Source organism: Alosa alosa, chromosome 8 (genome assembly GCF_017589495.1).
Source record: "Alosa alosa isolate M-15738 ecotype Scorff River chromosome 8, AALO_Geno_1.1, whole genome shotgun sequence".
Lineage (NCBI taxonomy): Eukaryota > Metazoa > Chordata > Actinopteri > Clupeiformes > Clupeidae > Alosa > Alosa alosa.
Window position 1 is genome coordinate 3,524,964 of NC_063196.1, and position 22,528 is coordinate 3,547,491.

Genomic DNA, 22,528 nt, shown 5'->3' on the forward strand with positions numbered 1-22,528 from the left:
TTTTACTTTTCTCTACAATTTCTGTAGTGTTCTAAGCGACACTTAGAACACGTTATTACATTTTTACGTATGTTGTTCGTTTTTACTGAGAAATGTTTGCTATTTCTCTCTAGATGCATCACCGAAAGACAAAAGCTCCAGGAATCATTCATCGCTGCCTGCTACTGAGCAGATTCTTGCCAAGCGGAATCCCTTCCAAAGTGATGTTGTCCACATGGAGCCCCCATCCTCAGCCAAAATCCTTCTGGAGTGCACACATCCTGAGCACAGGCAGGTCCTGGCCCCTGAAAGAGAGGAATCATTAGACAAGCACTTTATCTCCAAAGGCTCCATCAGTCAGGAGAACAGTGAATGTTCAACTGGATTTAAAGTCAATAAAGAGATACCTTACATTCAGCCGGTGAAACACCCCATCCCCTGCAGCATGGCCAACAGAGCAGAGGTGTCCCCTATTGGTGTGGAAAAAATGGCTGTGCACCCCCTGTACAACTATGAAAGCAGTGCTATTGCCCTTAACAAGTCAGACCCAGACAGCCTACCCTTTGGAAATGGAAAAATTACTCAGAGTAGGAAAAAGTATAGCAGTATTAAAAACATGGAAAAGAACCACTTGTCTCTTCTTCAAAACCACAGGAGCTTCTCGTTGTGTTACTCGGAGTTAATGAGCTGCCCCACAACAGCAGACATTGAACTGAGCCAGAAAGATTGTAAGAGTCCTGTGCCAAGGAGTCTGGAGCGGGCATCAAGTCCCATGGAGGAGAGCATGCTCCTGGATCCTCAAGAAGGTGAGATGGGCAGCGATGGCGAGGAGGGCGATGTTGGCGAGCTGAAAATCAGGTATGAGGATTATCAGGAGAACAAGACCGAGCGAACCATTGTGGCACAGCAGGAGGCTCACTATAAGTTTTTCCCAAGTGTCATACTCTCAAACTGCCTCACCAGACCAGCAAAAAAGAATGTAATGAGTAAAACTGGGGATACTTCTGGAAAGCCCAGTCAGCCAGAGCAGAGACGGTCCAGGCTAAAGCTCAGTAAAAAAGCCATCCGTGCCGCCGCCACCCAGAGGAAAGCTAATGTTGTGGATAGCCCCACCCCTGATGTCCAACCTCCAAAGGATGACACAGATTTTACAACAATTACACCTGTCTGTCCAAAGAGCGTAGAAAGTAATGAGGAGATAGAGATTCCAGAGATGGAGACATCAGAACCTAAGACTAAAGGTCATGTACCTGACGAACTAGTGGAGGCTCCCGTTGAAGACAGACTAACACCTCTCACTGAGCTACCAGCCAAAGTGGCTTGCACCAAAGTGTCAAGTTTGCCAGGTAGCAAATACACTTTGAGGGCAAAGCGAAAAATGAGCTATGACAGTGAGGATGGAGAGCACTCGAGCGCAACGCTAAAGCAGGCTACCTCACTACCAGAAAACCTGAAAGACAATTGTGTGCTCAGTGGGCAGGAGTTTAAGAATCAAAAGCGGAGAAAGATCTCCAAGAAAGAGCCACCAATCATCATAAAGTACATAATCATCAACAGATTCAAAGGTCAGAAAAACATGTTGGTGAAAATGGCTAAAGTGAACGCAGAAGAGCAGCATGTGATCTTGACACCAGATAAATTGGAACAATATAACAGACTGGCCCCTTTAAAAAACTTCTGGCCCAAGGTGCCAGAGTCAACTGCAGTTAAGTATCCACCCTGTGAACAAAAGATAAAGAAGCCCTCAAAAAAGAAGGCCAAAGTTAACCCACCCACGAAGAAAGCTAACGTCTCTGCCCCTCCAAAAGCCAGAAGTAGGCCAGGTGTCAAAGTTCAGAATGGCAAAAACACATTACCTTTACCCAGCCTGCCAGCTCCTTGGCCTTGTTATAGTGACCTCACTGATGACTACTCAACAGAGTATTCAGACGTGATGGTTGAGTTAGGTTATCTGTCTGACAGGGCTCCTAGTCCCACAGACTCAACACCACCACGTTGTTGGTCCCCATCTGACCCCATCATGGAATCCACCTTCAATGATCACTTGATCAATCCATTCAATGATCCCTGTCTAGGCTTCCCGTATCAAGACACTACATCAGATTTGCAAGGCCAAGGGTCTCAGCGCAAAAGTCGCACAACCAAACCTAGAAAGGCAGCTACTGTAAGTCCAAGAAGAAAGACTAAGGCCACCAAGCAATCAGACCCTCCGCCTGCCAAAGAGAATACAAAGCAGGCCAGTACTCAAGGTACTGGAAGAAAACAAAAGAAAGATCTGGCGATGACTCTTGTATGTGGTCAGGATGATTCCTCAAGTAAAAATACTAGAAAGTCCCGTAAAAAGAAGCAAGTGAATGAAACAGTAGCCTCCATTCACAGGAACTGTGAAGATGCAAGGTTGTTAAATCAGGATGGCACTCTGCCTGCCTCTGAATCCTCGTCAGTTGAGGGCTCTTCCCTACAGACGTCAGCAGTGATGTTGGCCGATAATCGTTCAGTTGTTGCCAAGGACTCAAGAACTCAGACTTTGACAACTTTTATTGAGCCAAAGATCGAGAAGAGTGAAATCAACATCAGTGAGCCATACCAAAGTGTAGCACTTAATCTGAAAACACAGGTGGGCGGTGAGACCAGTACACCCACTGCTCAGTCAGACAAATGCAACCAGAGTTCCTCAATTCAGTTTGAAAGTGAGAGATTTCAAAGAAGCCAGTCCTCTCCAGCCTCTGGAAGTATTGGATATCCTTGCTCTGTCATCACATACAGTAGATCTGTGTCACAGACTTCAAACACCAAGTCTGAGTCAGTGCCCAGTCCACCAAATCCCTATGAATTCAAAAGTGAACCATCTGACCTTGAGGAGGGTGCAGACAGTTCACAGTTGCCAGAGATTGCGCTAAAGGCTGCAGCTAAGGCAAGAAGGCGCACTTCAAGGAAGAAGGAGAAGAGTGAAGAAGCAAACACTCAGTCTGAAACTTTTCAGAATAAATCCAGCCCTGCGGTGCTAACAAGTGGTCATGAATCGTTACCCAAAGATGAAAAACCCCATACAGGCCCAAGAAATGGAGAGATCCCTCTAACAACTGAAATGCCTTCAGGGCTTGCTGTTTTGAAGGAGCTTCTACAGAAAAGACAGAGATTGGGACAGAGCCAAGAAGTTCAAGCTGCCTCACAGACTCAAAATACCATTGCATCAGCTGATACTGCCACAAATTCTGAGAATAAGTCAACAAAAACTAAGAGGGCCCCATCCACTACTACGCGAAAGCCAAGGGCACCAAGAAACCAAACTCCAAAGGAGAAAAAACCAAGGAGCAGGAAAAATCTAAATTGCAAGCAGGAAAACGTTAAGATTGAGCCCCCTTTATCAGATGGTAGCCCAACTTTCCCAACAGATCATGGTTTCGACAGCTGCTATTCAATAGAGGAGAGTTTATCACCAGAACTCCCTCATAACTACAACTTTGACATAAATGCCATTAGCCAAACAGACTTTTCCAGTCTCTACTCAGGCAGTCAATTTGTGGTTGCTGACAAGATTCTGCCACAAAAGTTCCTGAGTGACTTCAACCAAGAAGCAATCTCTGCTCTAAACATGGGATTGAAAAGCGCTGAGGAGAGGACACTGTCTGGAGAAGATCCTAAGCCTGCGCCAGAATGGCAGAGGTCAGCAGGTCATACTAGCCCCGACCTCTTTGATAAGACATCAGGAGAAAATGGAGAAATCATCTCTGGCAATTTATCTCTGTCTCTGCTTGAGCCTGATAAGAGGGGGAAAGACTGGACATCATTGGGCAAGCATCACGGTCTTAGTCATTTCCAAGACTTTCACTGTGAAAAAAGAGACTTCCTCTTTGCTCTGGACTCTTTCCTGCCTTTAACGTCAGCTTCGTTTGCAGAGAGTGGTGCATCCCCAGTGGGTGACCTGGATGGGAACGACGCCATGTCCACAACCACACCCAGCAGCTCTCCACGTTCTGTTAGTTCACTTTCACAGGTGAGGGCTTGCAGCCAGTCCCTTAAGGGTGCTGGAGGAGCCCACATCCTCAAACCGCTCATGTCTCCCCCAAGCCGGGAGGAAATTGTCAGCACCCTCCTCAGTCTAGACCTTTCGGAGGCTACCTACCAGGAGCCATTTTGCAGTGATCCATCAGATGCTCCTTTAAGACCCAGGTGAGACAATCATTTAATGTTTGTTTTTTTTACTGGCTTTTATTTGTGCATGTTTATCAAGTTAATAACTTAATAAATGGCTGTTTTATGGGTGCTAAAAATGTTCCTTCTTTTTTGCCCTGTAGGGAAATCGGTGGACGCAAACTGACAATTGAGACCAGGCTAGCGAACGAGCTGAATGAGTTTAACGGGGATTTGTCTGTCGAGGGTCTTCAGTTCTGGAAGGCTGCTTTCTCTGCAATGACCAAACCAGGTTCCTCATTGACATATGGAACTGACACATTAGAGGCTACGAAGGACCAGAAAGAACTCAGTCCATCCTCTGGTGATCAGAAAGTCATCCTGCTGCCCTGCAGAAGTGCTCCAAGCCGAGAGCGAGTACAGATATGGCTGCAAGCAAAGAAACAGTTTGAACAGCTTCAGAGACAAAGGAGAGCCACTGTAGCTCAAGAGATAACAGAGCTGACAAGGGAAAGAAATAATCAAATGGTTGAAGGCGTGCCTAGTTGTGGAGCTAATTCTGAAAAAGACCAAATCAGGATTGAGAGGAGCTCCCCGTTGCGGGTTATCAGAAAAAGAGGTTTAAATTTGTCCATCCGTAAAAGCCAGCATCACGCAGCAGAGCCTGGGAGCTCCCCCAAGGATGTGAAATCGGAGAGGGACACGTGCTCAAAGGACGAGGATGAGAAGCATTACGACTATTCTGAACTATCCATGTCCCCGGACTCTCCTGTGCTGCCACCATGGCAATGCACAGTTCTGCCAAGCTCTACGCCAAGAAATTATGACCCAGAGCAAAGGGAAATCAAACAAGCATTGTCATCTCCCAGTCCAGGTGACCTTCACGATGAAGGTGGCATCTCTTCTGAAAACAGACCCCAGAAAGAGTTTCTCTCTCCTTCTCCATTACGTATCAAGCCGATGGATGAGGACAGCCCCAGTCCTTACCTCCTGCACAGTACACCAGTTATCAGCAGAAGAAGAAGCAAAGCAGAGCCAGCATCTATCTGTACCAGCAGTCCACCCATGACTGAAGGTAGGCTAGCCATATTGTGCTTCTTTTCCTCATATTTCTCACTTATGAGAACCTTTCCCAGGACTTTGTGAATTTGAATTACCTCATACATGGAATGCACTACTTCTATTTCCTTTTTTACCTCTTCAGCCTGGTGTGAAATTTTAATTGCTGCTTTTGAAAGAAATAATAATTGGGCACACAGTAACTGTTAAAATGTCATAGTAATTTAAATGCAAAGGCAACTCCCAAAGGCAGTTTTATACCCATAATATGTCCAACTGTTCTTTATTTCTGTGTAGAAATGGAGCCCCGCTCTCCGAGACTACAGCAGAGGAGAGGAAGCCATACAGTTGCATTGAGGAGAGTGCTCCTGACCACTCAGATGAAGGTCAGACTGAAGGCTGCAAATCATTTTTTTTGTGCAAAGATTGATTAAGGTCTTGTCTTGTTTGCTCACCCAGTAGACTAGTATGTAAGATCTTCACTGCACTGCAATATGCACAGGATTGCTCTCAAGTCTTGATGTTTTGCTACTTTTTAATTGTTCAGATATCGAAACATAGATTTGGCTCTCCTCTCCACTCCACAGAATCAGTTCACCGCAATGAATGTTGTAAAGAAAGACAACTCTCAAATTGAGGGACCATCTATCAGCAACTCTTATGGCTTTAAGGTCAGCATGCAGAATCTGGAGGAGGCCAAAGCGCTCCATGAGGTAAGCCATGCCCCAACAGTGATACTGGGATGTTGGGATTGGATATGTGAGTAGCGCTTGCAGAAAGACTTTGATGTTCTATTGTATGTTTTCAATCTATCTCATGGCATCTCATGGTTGTGTTAGATTCAGATTCAAGTTGTGGCAGTTACCCAGTCAAAGGATCTGACATGTGGCTTTATCTACTTCTGTGCAGGTGCAGTATTTGACCTTGATGAGTATGGAACTTCATGCACGGACGCGCCGGGACCTGGAGCCAGATCCCGAGTTCGACCCCATTTGTGCCTTATTCTACAGCTTCAGCTCAGACACTCCCCTGCCTGATTCGGACAACAAGCAGGTGACTGGTGCCATCGTGGTGGACAAAGAGTGCCACTCCCGGGAGCAAGGTGCGACCACAGAAGAGATTTCCTCTGTGTACTAAGTTTGAAGTTTATTATACACATACATTGTCTCTGTCACTGAGCAGTGGATTGGCATAATTGTAATATGGTTGTCCTCTTGTCTATAGGTTCAAGAAGTACAGCACCTCTCCTGGTTCGATCAGGTGTTTCAGGATTGCATGTCACTTACGCCTCAGATGAGAAGGAGCTCTTTCAGGAAGTCACCAGTATCATTCGGAAGTATGGGCTTGAAATGATTGATCCATTCAGTGTTGTGTGTTGTATTTTCTTGCTTGTATCTTCTTCTTTTCTTGCTTTGACTCTGTTAAGCAATCTTGAGAAAGAGTGGTGGTGGTGGTGGTGGTGGTGGTGGTAGTAGTAGTAGTAGACTTGTACATCTCAGTCATCTTAATCACTTAAAATATTACCAAACTGTTCTGTCTATCAAACCTCATGTTCTTAAAGAATGCCACCCCCGCCCCCACCCCTGGTTCACAGACTGTAAACGTGAGCTCCTCTTTTGATAGATATGATCCAGACATCATACTCGGCTATGAGGTGCAGATGCATTCCTGGGGCTACCTCCTCCAGCGGGCGTCAACACTGGGGGTGGATCTGTGCCAGCAGCTCTCGCGGGTGCCAGGTAAGGTGACACTCAGCCAGGCAGGGCGGTCAGACTGATGCTCCCGGGCTGTTGTTTTACAAGAGCTGAAACATGGGTAGACGATGATCACTGGTGTGGACAGTAAATTGAACACTTCTTCTCCTAAATCTAATCAGCAGTGACTCCTGCAACTAAGAGCAGAGGATTTTGGAGTATCTATTTTTATCAAATCACTTTTGGTGTTAGCCAGCCAAACACTTGGCATTTACTGTCAGGGCACGCGGCTCTGGTATTCCGGCCAAAGTGCACTTGGCACACAAACGATTTTGAGTGCGGCATAGCTGGAGCCCTTGGGAAAATGCCTGTTTTTTCCCAGTGCTTTCTCTATCTCTTTCTCCCGAGGCCAGAACTGTGAATTCCCCTTAACAGAATCTGTCATGCTGTCACCAGTCCCAGGGCATTAAGCATTCTTGAGGGACAAAGTGCTTTGGTGAGATGTGTTGTGCCTGTGCTTTGATAAGGTAGTCCTATTCTAATGGATTTCTAATAATTCTCCATCCTCAGATGATGCAAAGGAGAACCGCTTCACTGCAGAGAAGGACGAGTATGGTGCCGACACCATGACGGAGATCCACATTATTGGGCGCATTGTCCTCAACCTCTGGAGGGTGATGAAAACTGAGGTAAATCAATGAAAAGCCATTTTGGACTTGCCACGTCTCAAAGCTCATGTCACACCTTTGTTTGTTGGTTATTCTTTGGAAATTTCAGAGGTGACACTTTTCCTTTGTCACTTTTTTTTTTGTCAGGCGGCACTGACTAGCTACAGCTTTGAGAACGTGGCCTTCCATATTCTGCACCAGCGCTTTCCCTTTTTCAACCATCGTACCCTCTCTGACTGGTTTGACCACACCACTGACCTCTACAGGTAGGTCGGCCCCTTTGACCTAGGGGCAGCAGTGACATACTGCATAGACCATCTCGTCCTCTTCCCCTATATTTGTAGCGTATTGTAAGCTAAACGCTGGACTCCCAATTTATTGTTTTGCCCAGGAAACTGTTACACTATACCAACAAATGGAGTAATTGGCCCTTTCAGTTTCTAATCACAAGCATGGTTTCTGATTTAGAATAAAAACTCTTTACTATGCATCTAATTCACAAAGATAACGTGTGCTGTTTGCCCAGTGGAAGTGAAAGCCAGCTGAAAGACTGTGTATGTGATTGTAGATGGAAGATGGTGGATCACTATGTCAGCCGTGTGTGTGGCTGCATGCAGCTTCTGCAGCAGCAGGACATCATTGGCAGAACCAGTGAGCTCGCTCGAGTCTTCGGCATCCAATTCTACCACGTGCTGACCAGAGGCTCACAGGTCAGTGCTCTCCACTACTCTAAGCTTTGGCTGTGTGACTGGACCACTCTGAATGTACTGCGGCCATGTCTGAACTTGATCCAGCCGGGACAGGAACATAAGGCGTGAATATTGGATTACCACACTGCAGGATCATTTGATTTCTCACGACTGTAAAATGATCAAACTGCTTCCCATGGGTGTCAAGTTGCCAAACCTCATATCAACCACTTTCAATTGTTTGACAAAGCATGTTTAGATGTACGTTGATGTTCAAGCCCCCTCCCTTTCACTCTCTAAGTTCAAATGAAATGCTGATCTGATGAAACGGAGTGTAGAGAGTGCAATTTCAGACATATGCCCCATGGCCTCTTTGAGCCAGACTTTGTGGTAATGGTGTCACTCTAGACCTTTGACATGGAGGGCCTGTGTTGTGTGTGTGTGTGTGTGTGCTGTGTGCAGTATCGCGTGGAGTCGATGATGCTGCGGATCGCCAAGCCCATGAACTACATCCCCGTGACACCCAGCACGCAGCAGAGGGCCCAGCAGAGGGCGCCGCAGTGCATCCCGCTGGTCATGGAGCCCGAGTCGCGCTTCTTCAGTAACTCGGTGGTGGTGCTGGACTTCCAGTCACTCTACCCCTCCATCGTCATCGCCTACAACTACTGCTTCTCCACCTGCCTCGGCCACGTGGAGAGTCTGGGAACGTAAGTACAGGGAGCGCTGGTATTTAATTCATGATACAGCTCCCGATGAGTGATCTAGTGCTCAATTATGATTTACTTTCCTGCCTTGTTAATGGCGGTGACAGTGCCATTATTAATGTAGGTTGCACCTGTATTACTTAACAAGTGAAATGAGAAGAGAATGAGAATAAGAAGAGTCTGGTTTGGGTTAGATTCTCTAAGTTTAGGTAAATTGAACATTTTAAAGCATGCATGTCTATGGTGTGTATATAGATCATATCTTTAAGTCTCGCTTTCTGAATTTCTGACAGGCATGATGAAGTCAAGTTTGGCTGCACTTCTCTTCGTGTTCCACCCGATCTCCTCTACGAGCTCCGCAACGACATCACAGTCTCTCCTAACGGCGTTGCTTTTGTAAAGGTACGCCATTTCTTTTTCACACCGCCAGATCGCTGTGATCACACCTGGGTGATTGCTTCATAACTGGCCTCCCCACCTTTCGAGTCTCAGTAGATGTGTGTGTGTGTGTGTGTGTGTGTGTGTGTGTGATGTGTGTGTGTGTGTGTGTGTGTTTGTGTTTGTGTTTAGCCCTCCGTGCGTAAGGGTGTGTTACCCAGCATGCTGGAGGAGATCCTGAAGACGCGGATCATGGTGAAGCAGTCCATGAAGGCCAACAAAGGCGACCGCGCCCTCACACGCCTGCTGGACGCCCGGCAGCTGGGCCTCAAGCTCATCGCCAACGTCACCTTCGGCTACACGGCTGCCAGCTTCTCGGGCAGGATGCCCAGCGTTGAGGTGAGCGCAGCTCTGTGCCCTTTCCACTTCTGCCACCAAGGGAAACACATTCATTAGTGTGCCATCATGCCTACATGAATGTGCCCGCGGTGGGACAGGGTGACCTTAATGTATAGACAAGCAAATAAGAGCTTGGTAATTGTAATGTCCCAAGTGTCTAATTACCCTTTTAGTGTAATCCCTGTGCTCTTTGTGTGCACTGCTTGAGGCCATTGGCATTCATGTGTTTCATGCGTTGGCTGTAGGTGGGTGACAGTATTGTCCATAAAGCCCGAGAGACCTTGGAGAGGGCAATCAAGCTCGTCAATGACACTAAGAAGTGGGGAGCACGAGTCGTTTATGGGGATACAGACAGGTAACAGGAGAGAGTGAGAAAGAGTTTGGAGTATTTTATTATAGTACATTTAGAGTATTAAATCAATTAAAATGTAATTAAATCAAATAGAGGGATTCTCATCTCCTTTCTTTGTTTCCCGTCAGCATGTTTGTGCTCCTGAAGGGAGCCACCAAAGAGCAGGCGTTCAAAATTGGCAATGAGATTGCAGAGGCAGTGACTGCCACCAACCCAAAACCAGTCAAGCTGAAATTTGAGAAGGTATGGAGCTGTGTGCATACATTGTTGTTGTTGGCAGACAGTGACACATGCTTTGGCATATCTTTATAGATTTAACATTATTCTTTGTGTGTGTGTGTGTGTGTGTGTGTGTGCGCGCTGCCACAGGTTTACCTCCCCTGCGTTCTCCAGACCAAGAAGCGCTACGTGGGCTACATGTATGAGAGTCTGGACCAGAAAGACCCAGTGCTCGACGCCAAGGGAATCGAGACGGTTCGCCGAGACGGCTGCCCGGCTGTTGCCAAGGTAACTGCCTCTCCAGCACGCCAGGGCCGCTCTCCACCTTTTATGGTCGCGCCGCGATCACAGCGCCACTTAGAGCGGGAGCTTAAGCCTCAGAGCCACAGCACTCTGAAATGGGAGGAAAATAATAACAAATATGGGAGTGAGCCAAGCCACCGTATCTGGCTGAGATGAATTCAACTAGGCTGTGTGTGTGTGTCTGTGTGTGTCTGTGTGTGTCTGTGTGTGTCTGTGTGTGTGTGTGTGTGTCTGGTCCCTGACTGAGTCCCACAGTGGGTTGTGTGGACAGACTGAATGACATGTTAATCAGCAGACACAGTGCAGGTCTGAGCTTTGCTCACATGCCGTCGCGTTCCCCCTCCAGATCCTGGAGCGCTCCATCAAGCTGCTGTTTGAGACGCGCGACATCAGCCAGGTGAAGCAGTACGTCCAGCGGCAGTGCGTGAAGATCCTGGAGGCCAAGGCCAGCATGCAGGACCTGACCTTCGCCAAGGAGTACCGCGGCAGCCCCTCCTACAGACCCGGGGCCTGTGTGCCTGCTCTGGAGCTCACCAGGTGAACAAGACGTGTCCGTGTGCGTGTGTGTGTGTGTGTGTGTGTGTGTGTGTGCGCTGGAGCTCATCAGTAAACAAGACATTGTGTGTGTGTGTGCATGTGTGCTTGCATGTGAGTGTAAGAGAGTAATCCTTTACTGTTCTTTGTGTGGTTAGCTAAACGCTGCCTGGTGCCACCATAAAACCAATGAATGGGTACTAAATGAAAGCAGAATGCAGTAGCTATTCGTGAGTGGTGGTTTGCTCCCAGTGGAAATAGTAAGGCACAACTTCAGGTTGGGAGGGAAAGAGTAGCCTGGGAGAAGCCAATGCTGGACATGTTGGCAAAGGTGAGAGCACACAAGGGTCATCACATGCTGGAAAATTGTACAGAGACTCTCAAAAGCCACACACACACAAGTGGTCATTGTGCCTGTAGGGAAACTGGCTTATTCTTTTAACATAAAAGCTTTTGCTATTCTGCTAGCATGTATTGTTTGTGTGTTTGTGTTTGTGTGTGTGTGTGTGTGTGTGTGTGTGTGTGTGTGTTTGTCTGGTCCCTGACTGAGTCCCACAGTGGGTTGTGTGGACAGACTGAATGACATGTTAATCAGCAGACACAGTGCAGGTCTGAGCTTTGCTCACATGCCGCCGCGTTCCCCCTCCAGATCCTGGAGGCCCATCAAGCTGCTGTTTGAGACGCGACATCAGCCAGGTGAAGCAGCAGCACGCCCAGCGGCAGTGCGTGAAGATCCTGGAGGCCAAGGCCAGCATGCAGGACCTGACCTTCGCCAAGGAGTACCGCGGCAGCCCCTCCTACAGACCCGGGGCCTGTGTGCCTGCTCTGGAGCTCACCAGGTGAACAAGACGTGTCCGTGTGCGTGTGTGTGTGTGTGTGTGTGTGTGTGTGCGCTGGAGCTCATCAGTAAACAAGACATTGTGTGTGTGTGTGCATGTGTGCTTGCATGTGAGTGTAAGAGAGTAATCCTTTACTGTTCTTTGTGTGGTTAGCTAAACGCTGCCTGGTGCCACCATAAAACCAATGAATGGGTACTAAATGAAAGCAGAATGCAGTAGCTATTCGCAGTGGTGGTTTGCTCCCAGTGGAAATAGTAAGGCACAACTTCAGGTTGGGAGGGAAAGAGTAGCCTGGGAGAAGCCAATGCTGGACATGTTGGCAAAGGTGAGAGCACACAAGGGTCATCACATGCTGGAAAATTGTACAGAGACTCTCAAAAGCCACACACACACAAGTGGTCATTGTGCCTGTAGGGAAACTGGCTTATTCTTTTAACATAAAAGCTTTTGCTATTCTGCTAGCATGTATTGTTTGTGTGTTTGTGTTTGTGTGTGTGTGTGTGTGTGTGTGTGTGTGTGTGTGTTTGTATGGGCATGAGGGAGTGAGAGCGAGCGAGCGAGCGAGAGAGAGACCGAGACCCTTCTCTAGACGTGGAGTGTATGAATCCACTTACTACACAATCTCTATTGTCTGCTCCTGCTATTGCCAGCCTCAGTCTACTGTACCTGAGTCTGTTGCCTAGCAACCTGGCCATTAATGGGTGGAAAATTTTAATTTCCGAATCTCTGTGAAAAGAAAAGCTTTCAAAGAGTTATGAAGAAGCCAGGATAGAATCTTTACATTTTGGTCATTTTACAGCACAAAAAGGAAACTTATTATAGTGTTAGTAAAATTAAATGATATTTGGACTTGCGTTAATTAGGCGTTAATTATGCGAGTCAGCAGATTTTATCAGCGTTAAAATTCCTCTGTGTATTGTATGTAACTGCATTGTCAGTGGTCACTTTGTTTAGGGCCTGAAGAGTAAATGGCTTGCCTGAGCATGCTCTTCAAGGTCTGCTGGGCAAGCTATAACAAGTCCCGCTCTCTGTCGCCCCCCACAGACGGATGATGGCACATGACCGGCGACTGGAGCCGCGGGTGGGTGAGCGGGTGCCCTACGTGATTGTGTACGGCACGCCAGGCGTGCCCCTCATCCAGCTGGTGCGGCGCCCCCTGGAGGTGCTGCAGGAGCCCGGCCTCCGCCTCAACGCCACCTACTACATCAGCAAGCAGATCCTGCCGCCGCTGGCGCGCATCTTCACCCTCATCGGGGTGGACGTCTTCAGCTGGTACCAGGAGCTGCCCAGGGTGAGCGAGCGGGCGAGAGGGAGGGAGGGAGGGACGGTCTGGTTTGGCAGGGCTGGGGAAGTAGGCAGTGCAGTGCCTCAAACTTCTCCAGCACTCTCTGCTGCTCACATTCTCTGGTTGCTCTGTTTTGTGGTCCTTTGTGATGACAAACATATGGAGAGACTTGAAATGCATAACACAGGGATTTGGAACGGAGCTGAAGGAACAATGCTATTCATCAGAGGTCCAATGGTGATTTTTTTTGAGTGTTATCCTATTCTAATGCTATGGTGAAAAAAAATCAGTAAAAGTTGTGTGGTAAATGTTTGATATTTGAGCAATAGTCTGCACAAATCCATATTTGATTAATACCACAAAGAATAGAATAATCATAGATTAACATCTGGCAGCCTTTGGATTAATGAATAGCTCCTCCTGCAAATGAATGTTGTGTGGAGTGCCTTCAGCTGAGCACATCAACTGTGACGTGTTGTTTTGCCTGTCCGCAGAGTTAGCTAGAGACACTACTTAGGGATTAATGACCTTAACATTGCTCAACTGATCCATGCTCAGACACTTTTCACTCATTTTTATGCCACATGGAAGCCTAACTTCTCTTCATAAACCAAGCTTTTGACTAATATAAATTAAGCATTTTAGTGGTTGAGACCTACTGCTGCAGACTGCGGACAGTAAACATGACCTAATTTCTGTTTGATATGAGGTACAGACCAGAAGTCCTCCGTTGCTAGAGTAGTGTGTATTACATGACCATTTCCTGTATCAGTCTATTTCAGATGTGTCAGTTTTGAGGTTCAAGCGCCATCTGGTGGTTTCCCCATAGATTCTAGTGTTATGCCTCTTATGCCTGCCTCTTATGTTTTCTATTGTCATTTGTCCTTTTAAATTAAATATATATTCTTACAAATGAAATATACAACCTTTAAAAAATACAGCGTTACTTATAAATGTTTTTTAGATGCCATCTGAGAATGCTCACCATTATTTTTTCATTTTGTCACCTTCCTAACATAATGGCACAAGTCATTTTTTTGACAAAAAATATTTGTTTGTTATTGCCTAAATAAATATTATTAAATTTTTGGTTAACTTTTTTTGTATTTTCTGAAAACCCTGATTCCAGATATTAGAACCAGTGTGTGTGTGTGTGTGTGTGTGTGTGTGTGTGTGTGTGTGTCCAGGTTCAGAAGGCCTGGTGCTCTGCCTCAGGAGGGGGTGCTGGTCGAGAGGAGTCGGGCCGGAAGGGCACCATCTCCCAGTACTTCACCACGCTGCACTGCCCGGTGTGTGATGAGCTGACCCAGCTGGGCGTGTGTGAGCGCTGCCGCGCCGAACCGCAGCGAGTGGCCGTCACGCTGCACCAGGAGCTGCGTCTGTGGGAAAGCCAGCAGGACCAGCTGCTCAAGGTGAGACCCCCGTGAGACGCCCGCTCAGTCCAGACACATGCTGGTCATTGGGTTTGAAAAGTCACCATCTTGTAATATCTCAGCAAGTTGCAGTCGGTTGGGGTTAAGTTGTTGTGCATCACAAGACCGTACTGGCTGCCAATAGACATGGAGGACCTGAAAAAGAGGTTCTCTTCTAAGTATGTCATGTTTCCTTATGATTTGATATGAAGAGTTTGGTTCCAAAACGCTATATCCTCCATTTTGAATGAATTTTCATAAATTAAGCTTATATTTTATTATTTTGTTTTCCAAGGGATTTCAGTGAAAATGTAACTGGGTATTGCTATTTGATTTATCTTTGCTCAGTCAAAACAACAGAACTGCAATTTTATTGATATTACTTGAAATATTAAATTAAATAACATGACATTTAATGTTTTCAAAAATGGATTTACAGCGTTTTGGAATTGGCCGAGTTGAATAAAGATCATACAATTTCAGTAAAGGCTATCGCTAGAGTGTTAGCTTTTGTTTGAGGACGTACTCGTGTCAAGACAAGCAAGTCAACCTGCGCAAGTTCACCAAGCAAGGCAAAATTTCCTATTGCCGTACCTCAGCTTTAATATCAGCTTCTAAAATAAACATCACAATTGACAGCTTATCTCTTTTTCCAACCAAGGTTGCAGATGTCATGATTAATGACCAATTGACCTTCTCTGACTTCTTCTCTTGCCTTGGTCGCCTTGTCCAGCCGCTTAGCACTATTCAATATAAGAAAAATCAGGCCATACCTAACTCAAGTCATCTCTGGTTCCGCACCCACTTTTTTGAATGCTCTCATAACGGCATATGCTACTACTCGACCACTGCCCTTCTCCAAAGAATGGCACCTGGAACTGCCATCTATCTTAAACCTCTTCAAGACCCAGGTCTTCCAAGAGTTCCACCTCTCCTAACACAACTAAAAACACAACACTAAGAACACATGATATTCTTATATATTATGTCTGGCCCTCCCTTTATGTCCTTGACTTAACTTGACTCTGTCTTGAACTTGAACTGTTATTCTGTCTTCTACAAGATAGTGTAGTAAGAAATACTATCGTCTCTTATTCACACTGTGCCTTGATTGTTCTCTATTTTCCGTAAGTTACTTTGGACCAAAGCGTCAGCTAAATGACTACATGTAAATAGGGCATGGTAAATGTGTCTGATTTGGGTTGAGTATTTTTTATAAAGTCCTGAAAAGTTTTTGGATTTCTTTTCTTAGATAAGGTGTGGGAGCCTAGCTGGAGGCTTCAAATGGTTAGTGACATGGCCCAACAGCAATAGCTAATTCACTCCTACAGTAGGTCTTGGCTGATTGCCAGAGTGTTACAGTTTAGCAGCACATGCATTCAGGGTCAAAGTCCTTCCTCTATCAGTTGGCAGCTAGGAATAGACCTAGAGTAAATCTGAGTGACTCCAGCAGAGGAAGGGTGTGGCAGTGGATATGCTCTGAAATACAACACTCTTGTTTTTTGCTCTTGAAATACAACACTGTTCCCATGTATCCACAGATTTGCAGGAACTGCAGTGGAAGTGTTGAGCGGCAGGTCCCCTGTGTGTCGCTGGACTGTCCGGTCCTCTACAAGCTGTCCCGTGTCAACCGTCAGCTGTCCAAGGGCCCTTACCTGCGCCAGCTCTTGGAGCAGTTCTGACCGGCCCAAGTGCAAACACAGCTTCTTTTGGTGCTAATTGCTGTTTTAAGTCAGTGTTTCAAGCGTCTGTGGACTTTTTTTTTTTTTTTGTTTGTCAGTGGTGCTTTCATTCGACATGAGTATTTCTGCACACTCAAACTGGGTATGGCTACAGACCATGTGGGGTGAGGGTTTGGGGGTTCTCATATTCTTTTTGTTTGACTGGCATCTATGGCGTCCGCTGTTATCAGTTGTCTTTGTCCTTATCCTGTTTCTAATTAACAGAATTGAATGACTGAATGTGGCCTGTGACAGAATTACATTTTTTTTTTCCAGTAAATATAATATGCGCTGTTGCAGGTTGCAAAACCGAATGACCTCACTGGAATTCAATCGTACTCCAGGGTCATAACTATCAACCACTGTCAACTCCCTTTATCTGTTTTTATATAACAATACAATCTTTTGTAAATAAGCCTTGTATAGGACAAATTTGAAGTATCAATGTGCATCTGATTTGTTTCTCACTTTTAAAACATGGAACATTATACGTCATGGTGGTGGATATTCGTTGTTGTTATCTAAAGTCATTCTGTTTTCAGAGTGCCATGCGTGTGCATTGTAACCAAGCCTTGAAAAGGCTGCATTTTAGTTATGTACATTTTTTTCTGCGGAGGATAGTCTTGAAACTCTGATATATTGGCTCTTGTCAGGAAAAATAGATGATGTCAGAAATACTAACTTTTGGGACTGTTGCAATACATTCTTTTGATAATTTATGGTGAGAGTATATGTTGTTTCCTTGTGCATATTTGTTTTTTTACACATATTTCTAATGCTTTCTCTATGCTAAACCATATGTTACCTACCTATGTAAAGACTGATTCTTTAATTTCCAGAATGATTGTATGCAAGCCTTGTGTATATGTAAAAAGTGTGCTTTTGTTTTGTTTTGTTTTTATTGGATCTTTCTGTGGGTGGAGGTGAAAGATTGGTATAATAAAACTTCAATGTATGAAATATGGCTCAATAGTCCTTTAATTAAAAAATCAGAGGGGCAAACACAGTCTGGCATGAAATTCAAATACAATAATTACAACATTGAACAACTCTGATTTGTGTCTTAAAGTAATATAATTTGAAATGGGTAAAGTGCAAAAGGGCAAGACATAAAAAAATGGATCATGGATCATTAAATCTGTATTTTTGCAGATAAAACACTAATTTCTATTAAATAATCACAAATAGTCACATAATCACAAAATGCCCAAACATACCTTTGCTTCATAATAACAATTACCAGGAACTGTAGAAGGGGCTCCTTTGATGATTTGTTCTGATGTACTGTAGTGTTTGTAAGAAGGCAGTGGCTTGAAAACAGGATGCGGGTCACACAGCACTGCTTCGTTTTCATCATGTTTTAGCAAAGCATTATTACACGGCTCTTCATAATGCTGAAGAATGCTCCATTCACTTAAATGGGCCTTCCCAACATTCGGTGGTCTGCTAATTCTCAATTCCTCCGCTGCGCGTCGGGAGTCCGGTTCGCCCTTTCGGGACTTATTTTCCCAATAATGACCGGCGTTCTATACATTATCCCTTACATATAACCTACTAAATGATTATGAGCTGGTAAATCAACACACCAGCTGTTTGGCCAGATTTGGATTAAATAAAAAGGTACTATACTGGTTAGGTAGCACAATTATTTACTGACCTACCTTCACAGGTGTGTGCTTGACCTACGTCTGCCGTATTTTTCTGGCAAAGTTTACTTAACCTGACTCACCAGATGAATTTCGTTCCGTCTAGCTCCACTCATCACCACGTGCTACTTCAACCACTCACATCGAAGCCAACCCGTGACGCTGAGAACAGTCTCACAGTCGCTTCTACGCTACGTCACATCTATAAAACTCCAGCCCTGCGTCCTGATTGGCTCTACCATACAATCTAGTGCCGAAATCACTCTCAACGGAACCGATCCCAGATGGATGTGAGTGGAGCTAGGCGGAACGAAATTCATCTGGCGAGAGTCCGGTTAAAGTTTAGTAGCATACCATACTAACTATAGTTTCATCACTGCCTAAAGCAAACCGTACACCTGTACACTGTAGCATGAGCATTATTATGGTAGGTCAAGCACAAATAAGGAACAGGATCCTACTCTACAACAGCAGTCCATTCGGTTAGTGCGCTTGGGAGTTTGATTATAGTTATAATGCACTATGCTCATGTCAGTTTAGTGAAGCCACTTCGCATCGGCTTCTGTGCCTTTTGTAAATCAATAAATAAGTAAATCAATAAAAAAGTAAGTAAAACTGAAAATCATTCCATCAAAATGAATGGGCCTCTGAACCCTGAAATACATACATTCTGCCTAACATCCAGGACAGGTCAATATTGATTCCTTCACCATGACTCATTTCATTATCTATTGTCCAGATGAGCCAATGTAAACCTCTGATATTCTGTAGTCAGTCATTTTTCCAGCTCCAATTCTAATGGACTGTGTTACCAAGAACAGGCTCATTGGTCTCTGTGTTTATAAATACAGATCAGCATTCTAATGAGATGATTGGATGTGGGACCATTGTTTTAAAAGTGTCAACTAGAAATTAGTGAAACGATTCAGGAGTGTCAACGTGCAGGGACAGACATCAACAAACAAAACATTCACAACATTCATGTCGCTGAAAAAATAAATCACATAATGCTCACAAAAACTGACTGCTCTCAGTCCTTTTTCACCTGAATTGGCAATCCAGCAGTCTCTGGTAGTGGGATTCAATCATTCTTTTCCCTGTCAAGAGTGACCAGTAGTTTCCTACGGGGGGAGCTGGTTTCATATTTGCTCGGGGATTCGGACAGTGTAGGCAGGCTGAAGGGGTCGATGCTGGGGGCAGCTGCTGAGCTCATAGTCACGTCTGGAGGCGACACCACCTTGTTCGGGGAGTTCATGAGGCTGGCGTCATCCATCTCGATGACCTCAAAGTCTGCGTCATTCCAGTGGTCGGCTTCTTCGTCGTTCTCAGCCACCTCTTCATCATCATAATCATCATCATCATTGGCACCAGAGTCCAGCAGGGCCTGGCGAAACTCGTTGTCGTCCGACTCCCTGCCCCTCACGCGTGGCCTCTTCCCGGGCGTGGTGGGTGCGGCGGCCAGCTTGTACATGACGGGGAAGAGGATGGAGGTGATGGTGGCCGTGGTCAGGGCCAGCAGCATGAGCAGCGGGTGCTGCCGCAGGGACGGCTTGCCCAGCAGGAAGCCCATGACGGCGGGCAGCACCATCTCGCCTAGCGCTGCCCCCACCACAAAGACCGCTGCCGCGCGGCCCGTCACCGCCGTGTACTGCTCCAGCCAAGAGAGGCCGCTGGGGAAGGTGGTGGCCATGGAGGCGCCGTAGAGCGCCGTGCAGGACCACAGCGCCAGGCTGCTCGTGTTGAAGAGGGTGAGCAGCAGCGACGACAAGGTGCAGCCCACCAAGTTGAGCAGGATCATGGTGCCAGGGTACATGCAGGCCGCAAAGAAGATGGCCAGCCCGCGGGTGGCGGCAAACGTGCCCCAGAACAGCGAGTTGAGGCCCGCCGCCTCGGCCTGGTTCATGCGCGCGTAGTCCTTCGCGTAGGTGAAGATGAAGGAGCCGTACGCCACCTCGGCGCCCACGTACCAGAAAAAGAAGATGGCGAGGAGACAGATGAGGGCGGTGTGTTGCTTAGCAACCAGGGGCGCCCCGGATTCCGAGCGCGATCTGTCTCTGGAGGGCGTGCCGCAGGAGTAGAGGATGAAGAAGGCCAGAGAGATGAGCAGGATCAAGGCCCCGATCACAAAGTACGCGTACATGGGCCCCTGTGAGATGTGCAGCGCCGAGCTCAGGGTCTGGGCCACTCTATCGGCGAGGGGCGAGGAAGCCTCCACTGTGTCGTTGGCCGCCTTGGCGTGGTCCTTGCCAAACACCAGCTTGGCGATGATGGGCGAGACGAAGGCCCCTGCGGCGAAGCTGAAGTGCAAGGCCTGCATGTGAGGCCCTGCCTGGCTGCCCCAGATGTTCAGGATCAGGACATTACCACCTACAAGACAACAAACATAATGAGCCACTTTCAGGCCTTCCATCCATTTCTGTGTCAATTGTTATACTGATACAACCACCATTGTCTTACCTGTGTCTAAAAAGCCCATGGAAATGCCAACACAGGACATTAAGGCTGTAAGGAAGAGGGCCTTTTTGCAGAAGGGGATGGCAATCATCCCAAATGCTGTGACCAACATGGAGAATCCTGGAGAACCAGATTCCATTTACAGAGTTACAGATACTGTTGATGTATTGTTTTCCATCAGAATTTCTTAGATTCCTCTTTTCTTACCTAAAAGTAGGTGGGGGTTCATGCAGTCAAAGAGGATCCCTCCAAGAAGGGAGCCCCCAATGTATCCAACTGAGCGACCCACAAAGATATAGGAAATATTACTGATGTTCTTATTGACGTTGTTGGCCAAGTCCCCCAGTGTAGGACCAAGTACAGAGATGCACATTCCCTGAAACACAAATGTTTCAGACAGTATCAGCAAAGATCATTGATTACTAGCAATAACAAATGATAGGCCTGGCTTTACTTATGTGCCTGCCTGCCAGCGCTAGAACTTGGAAAAACGCCATATGATTCTTACTGAATTCCATTCAGTATATTTATGAAAAAAGGCACTTATGTGCTTAATATTAAGCTTGATATTTACATAAATGATGTAACACACCATATGAGACGGTGTTTTAAAGGATATTGGACTTAAGACAACCAAGATGGTGCTCTAAAGCATATTTTGACTTAAGGAACTGAAAAAACTGAAATAACGAATCAAACGAACGATTTGTGAAGGTGAAGGGAACTGAAAGAACTGATTCACGGAATAGAATAATTTGGCCCATGCCTACTGGTCTGCATAAAGGGGGACCCGCCGCCCCCTACTCCTTGCAATAATCGAACGCGGAAGTTGTCGAACGTTTGCGTCTCTCGCTAGGTCTGTCGTAGCGTTTCAAGTCATTGAACATGTCGACTCTTTTCGAGTGCATGAGCCAAGTGTAAATCTAAGTAAAATATCGTCTTTTGTGGAGGAGCCTGTTTTACAACTTTGTATGCAAAAGAATCCTGCCCATTGAGGATATGGTGATCACACGTTAAACTTAAGAAAGTAACGGCATTGTATTGTATGACTTATGGGAAGACTAAAAAAGAACGAACTGGGTCCTACATTGTGTCATTTGCTTATCTACGTGTTACACGCAGGTCCTTTTTTCTATTCTTCTAAAGGGTTCACAATTTCCGCGCTGTGTTGCGTAGGCTGTTTCTGCGTACAACTCTAGCTCAACATTGGAATTGAATTACAATGTAAACGGAGAATGTTTAGCCTACTTACCAGTCCAAGGAAAGATGCACAAAGTGTTAAAGTGATCATCCAGCGTCCACAAACCCCGGGGTCGTTGGCTCCCCGACCACCACTTATTATTTTAACGCTATCGAATCCCGCACTCGCTAGCTTCTTGTTCACATTACTTTTTATCATACTTTTAAAACCTTTCCTGACGTCTTTCCTCTTGTCAAACAGTGTATCCTCCTCTTGATCATCGTTATCATCGTCATCCTCCATGCTAGCAAACCGAACCTGCTTCTTTTTTACCACCGGCTGACTGGTAACAGACATTGCAACATATAGTGTTGTTAAAGGTCGTTAATGCACAGTCTAGCACAGAAACACTATCATTGATCTTTTTCCTATACAATGAACCGTGGGAATCATCAGTACTGTTAACTGAGGAACCTGCTCGCGTCGTTGGAGTGTCACTGCTGTTCTTTCAGTTCCGGTGTTTGAAAGAGCCAATATTATCGTAATAAAAGTCTCATTGCTCAGATCCCAACATAAATGGGCATTCTTCTAAAAAAAAATTCTACATTTACATTTGCTATGACACATCTAAACTTTTAAATAATACAACACAACTGACAAACAACAAAAATGCCAGACACATGTAACCACTATACATCTTTAATTGACTTTAATCTTGACACAATGAATCCTGATGTCACCAGCTGTTCCAGAATAAACATATGACAGCTCATGTTCGAGCTCTATCTATCTATTTAGAGAGAAAAAAACCCTTATCTAAAGAAGGTTCATTTTAGCAACAAACATGCTGTGTAGTCTATACCTGCAGAGAAAAAGATT

At 45.8% G+C, this 22,528-nt stretch overlaps 2 protein-coding genes across 4 annotated transcripts in view; one reads left to right on the forward strand and one right to left on the reverse strand.

Annotated features, from left to right (window-relative positions):
• Positions 1-16,503, forward strand: part of rev3l (REV3 like, DNA directed polymerase zeta catalytic subunit) — a 43,243-nt gene extending 26,740 nt beyond the window's left edge. For 2 of the 3 annotated variants that reach the window (XM_048251379.1, XM_048251380.1), the window contains exons 13-32: positions 114-4,152; positions 4,278-5,188; positions 5,470-5,558; positions 5,760-5,885; positions 6,082-6,274; positions 6,397-6,508; positions 6,796-6,911; positions 7,437-7,555; positions 7,682-7,800; positions 8,103-8,244; positions 8,686-8,930; positions 9,221-9,329; positions 9,498-9,704; positions 9,950-10,059; positions 10,185-10,299; positions 10,426-10,563; positions 10,925-11,115; positions 12,996-13,242; positions 14,424-14,648; positions 16,190-16,503. In XM_048251379.1, the coding sequence (XP_048107336.1) occupies positions 114-4,152; positions 4,278-5,188; positions 5,470-5,558; positions 5,760-5,885; positions 6,082-6,274; positions 6,397-6,508; positions 6,796-6,911; positions 7,437-7,555; positions 7,682-7,800; positions 8,103-8,244; positions 8,686-8,930; positions 9,221-9,329; positions 9,498-9,704; positions 9,950-10,059; positions 10,185-10,299; positions 10,426-10,563; positions 10,925-11,115; positions 12,996-13,242; positions 14,424-14,648; positions 16,190-16,330 (7,694 nt within the window). In that variant the 3' untranslated portion in view covers positions 16,331-16,503. Of the gene's footprint in view, positions 1-113; positions 4,153-4,277; positions 5,189-5,469; positions 5,559-5,759; positions 5,886-6,081; positions 6,275-6,396; positions 6,509-6,795; positions 6,912-7,436; positions 7,556-7,681; positions 7,801-8,102; positions 8,245-8,685; positions 8,931-9,220; positions 9,330-9,497; positions 9,705-9,949; positions 10,060-10,184; positions 10,300-10,425; positions 10,564-10,924; positions 11,116-11,270; positions 11,290-12,995; positions 13,243-14,423; positions 14,649-16,189 lie in introns of those variants that run through there. The other variant, XM_048251381.1, reaches the window with a different exon arrangement.
• Positions 16,504-18,271: 1,768 nt separating this feature from the next.
• Positions 18,272-22,140, reverse strand: mfsd4b (major facilitator superfamily domain containing 4B). Its single transcript, XM_048251383.1, has 4 exons — positions 21,722-22,140; positions 20,677-20,845; positions 20,473-20,589; positions 18,272-20,382 (listed from the first exon to the last, which is right to left on the reverse strand). Exons 1-4 carry the CDS (start codon positions 22,004-22,006, stop codon positions 19,097-19,099), a joined length of 1,857 nt encoding a protein of 618 aa, XP_048107340.1. The 5' UTR covers positions 22,007-22,140; the 3' UTR covers positions 18,272-19,096.
• Between the last annotated feature and the right edge of the window lie 388 nt (positions 22,141-22,528).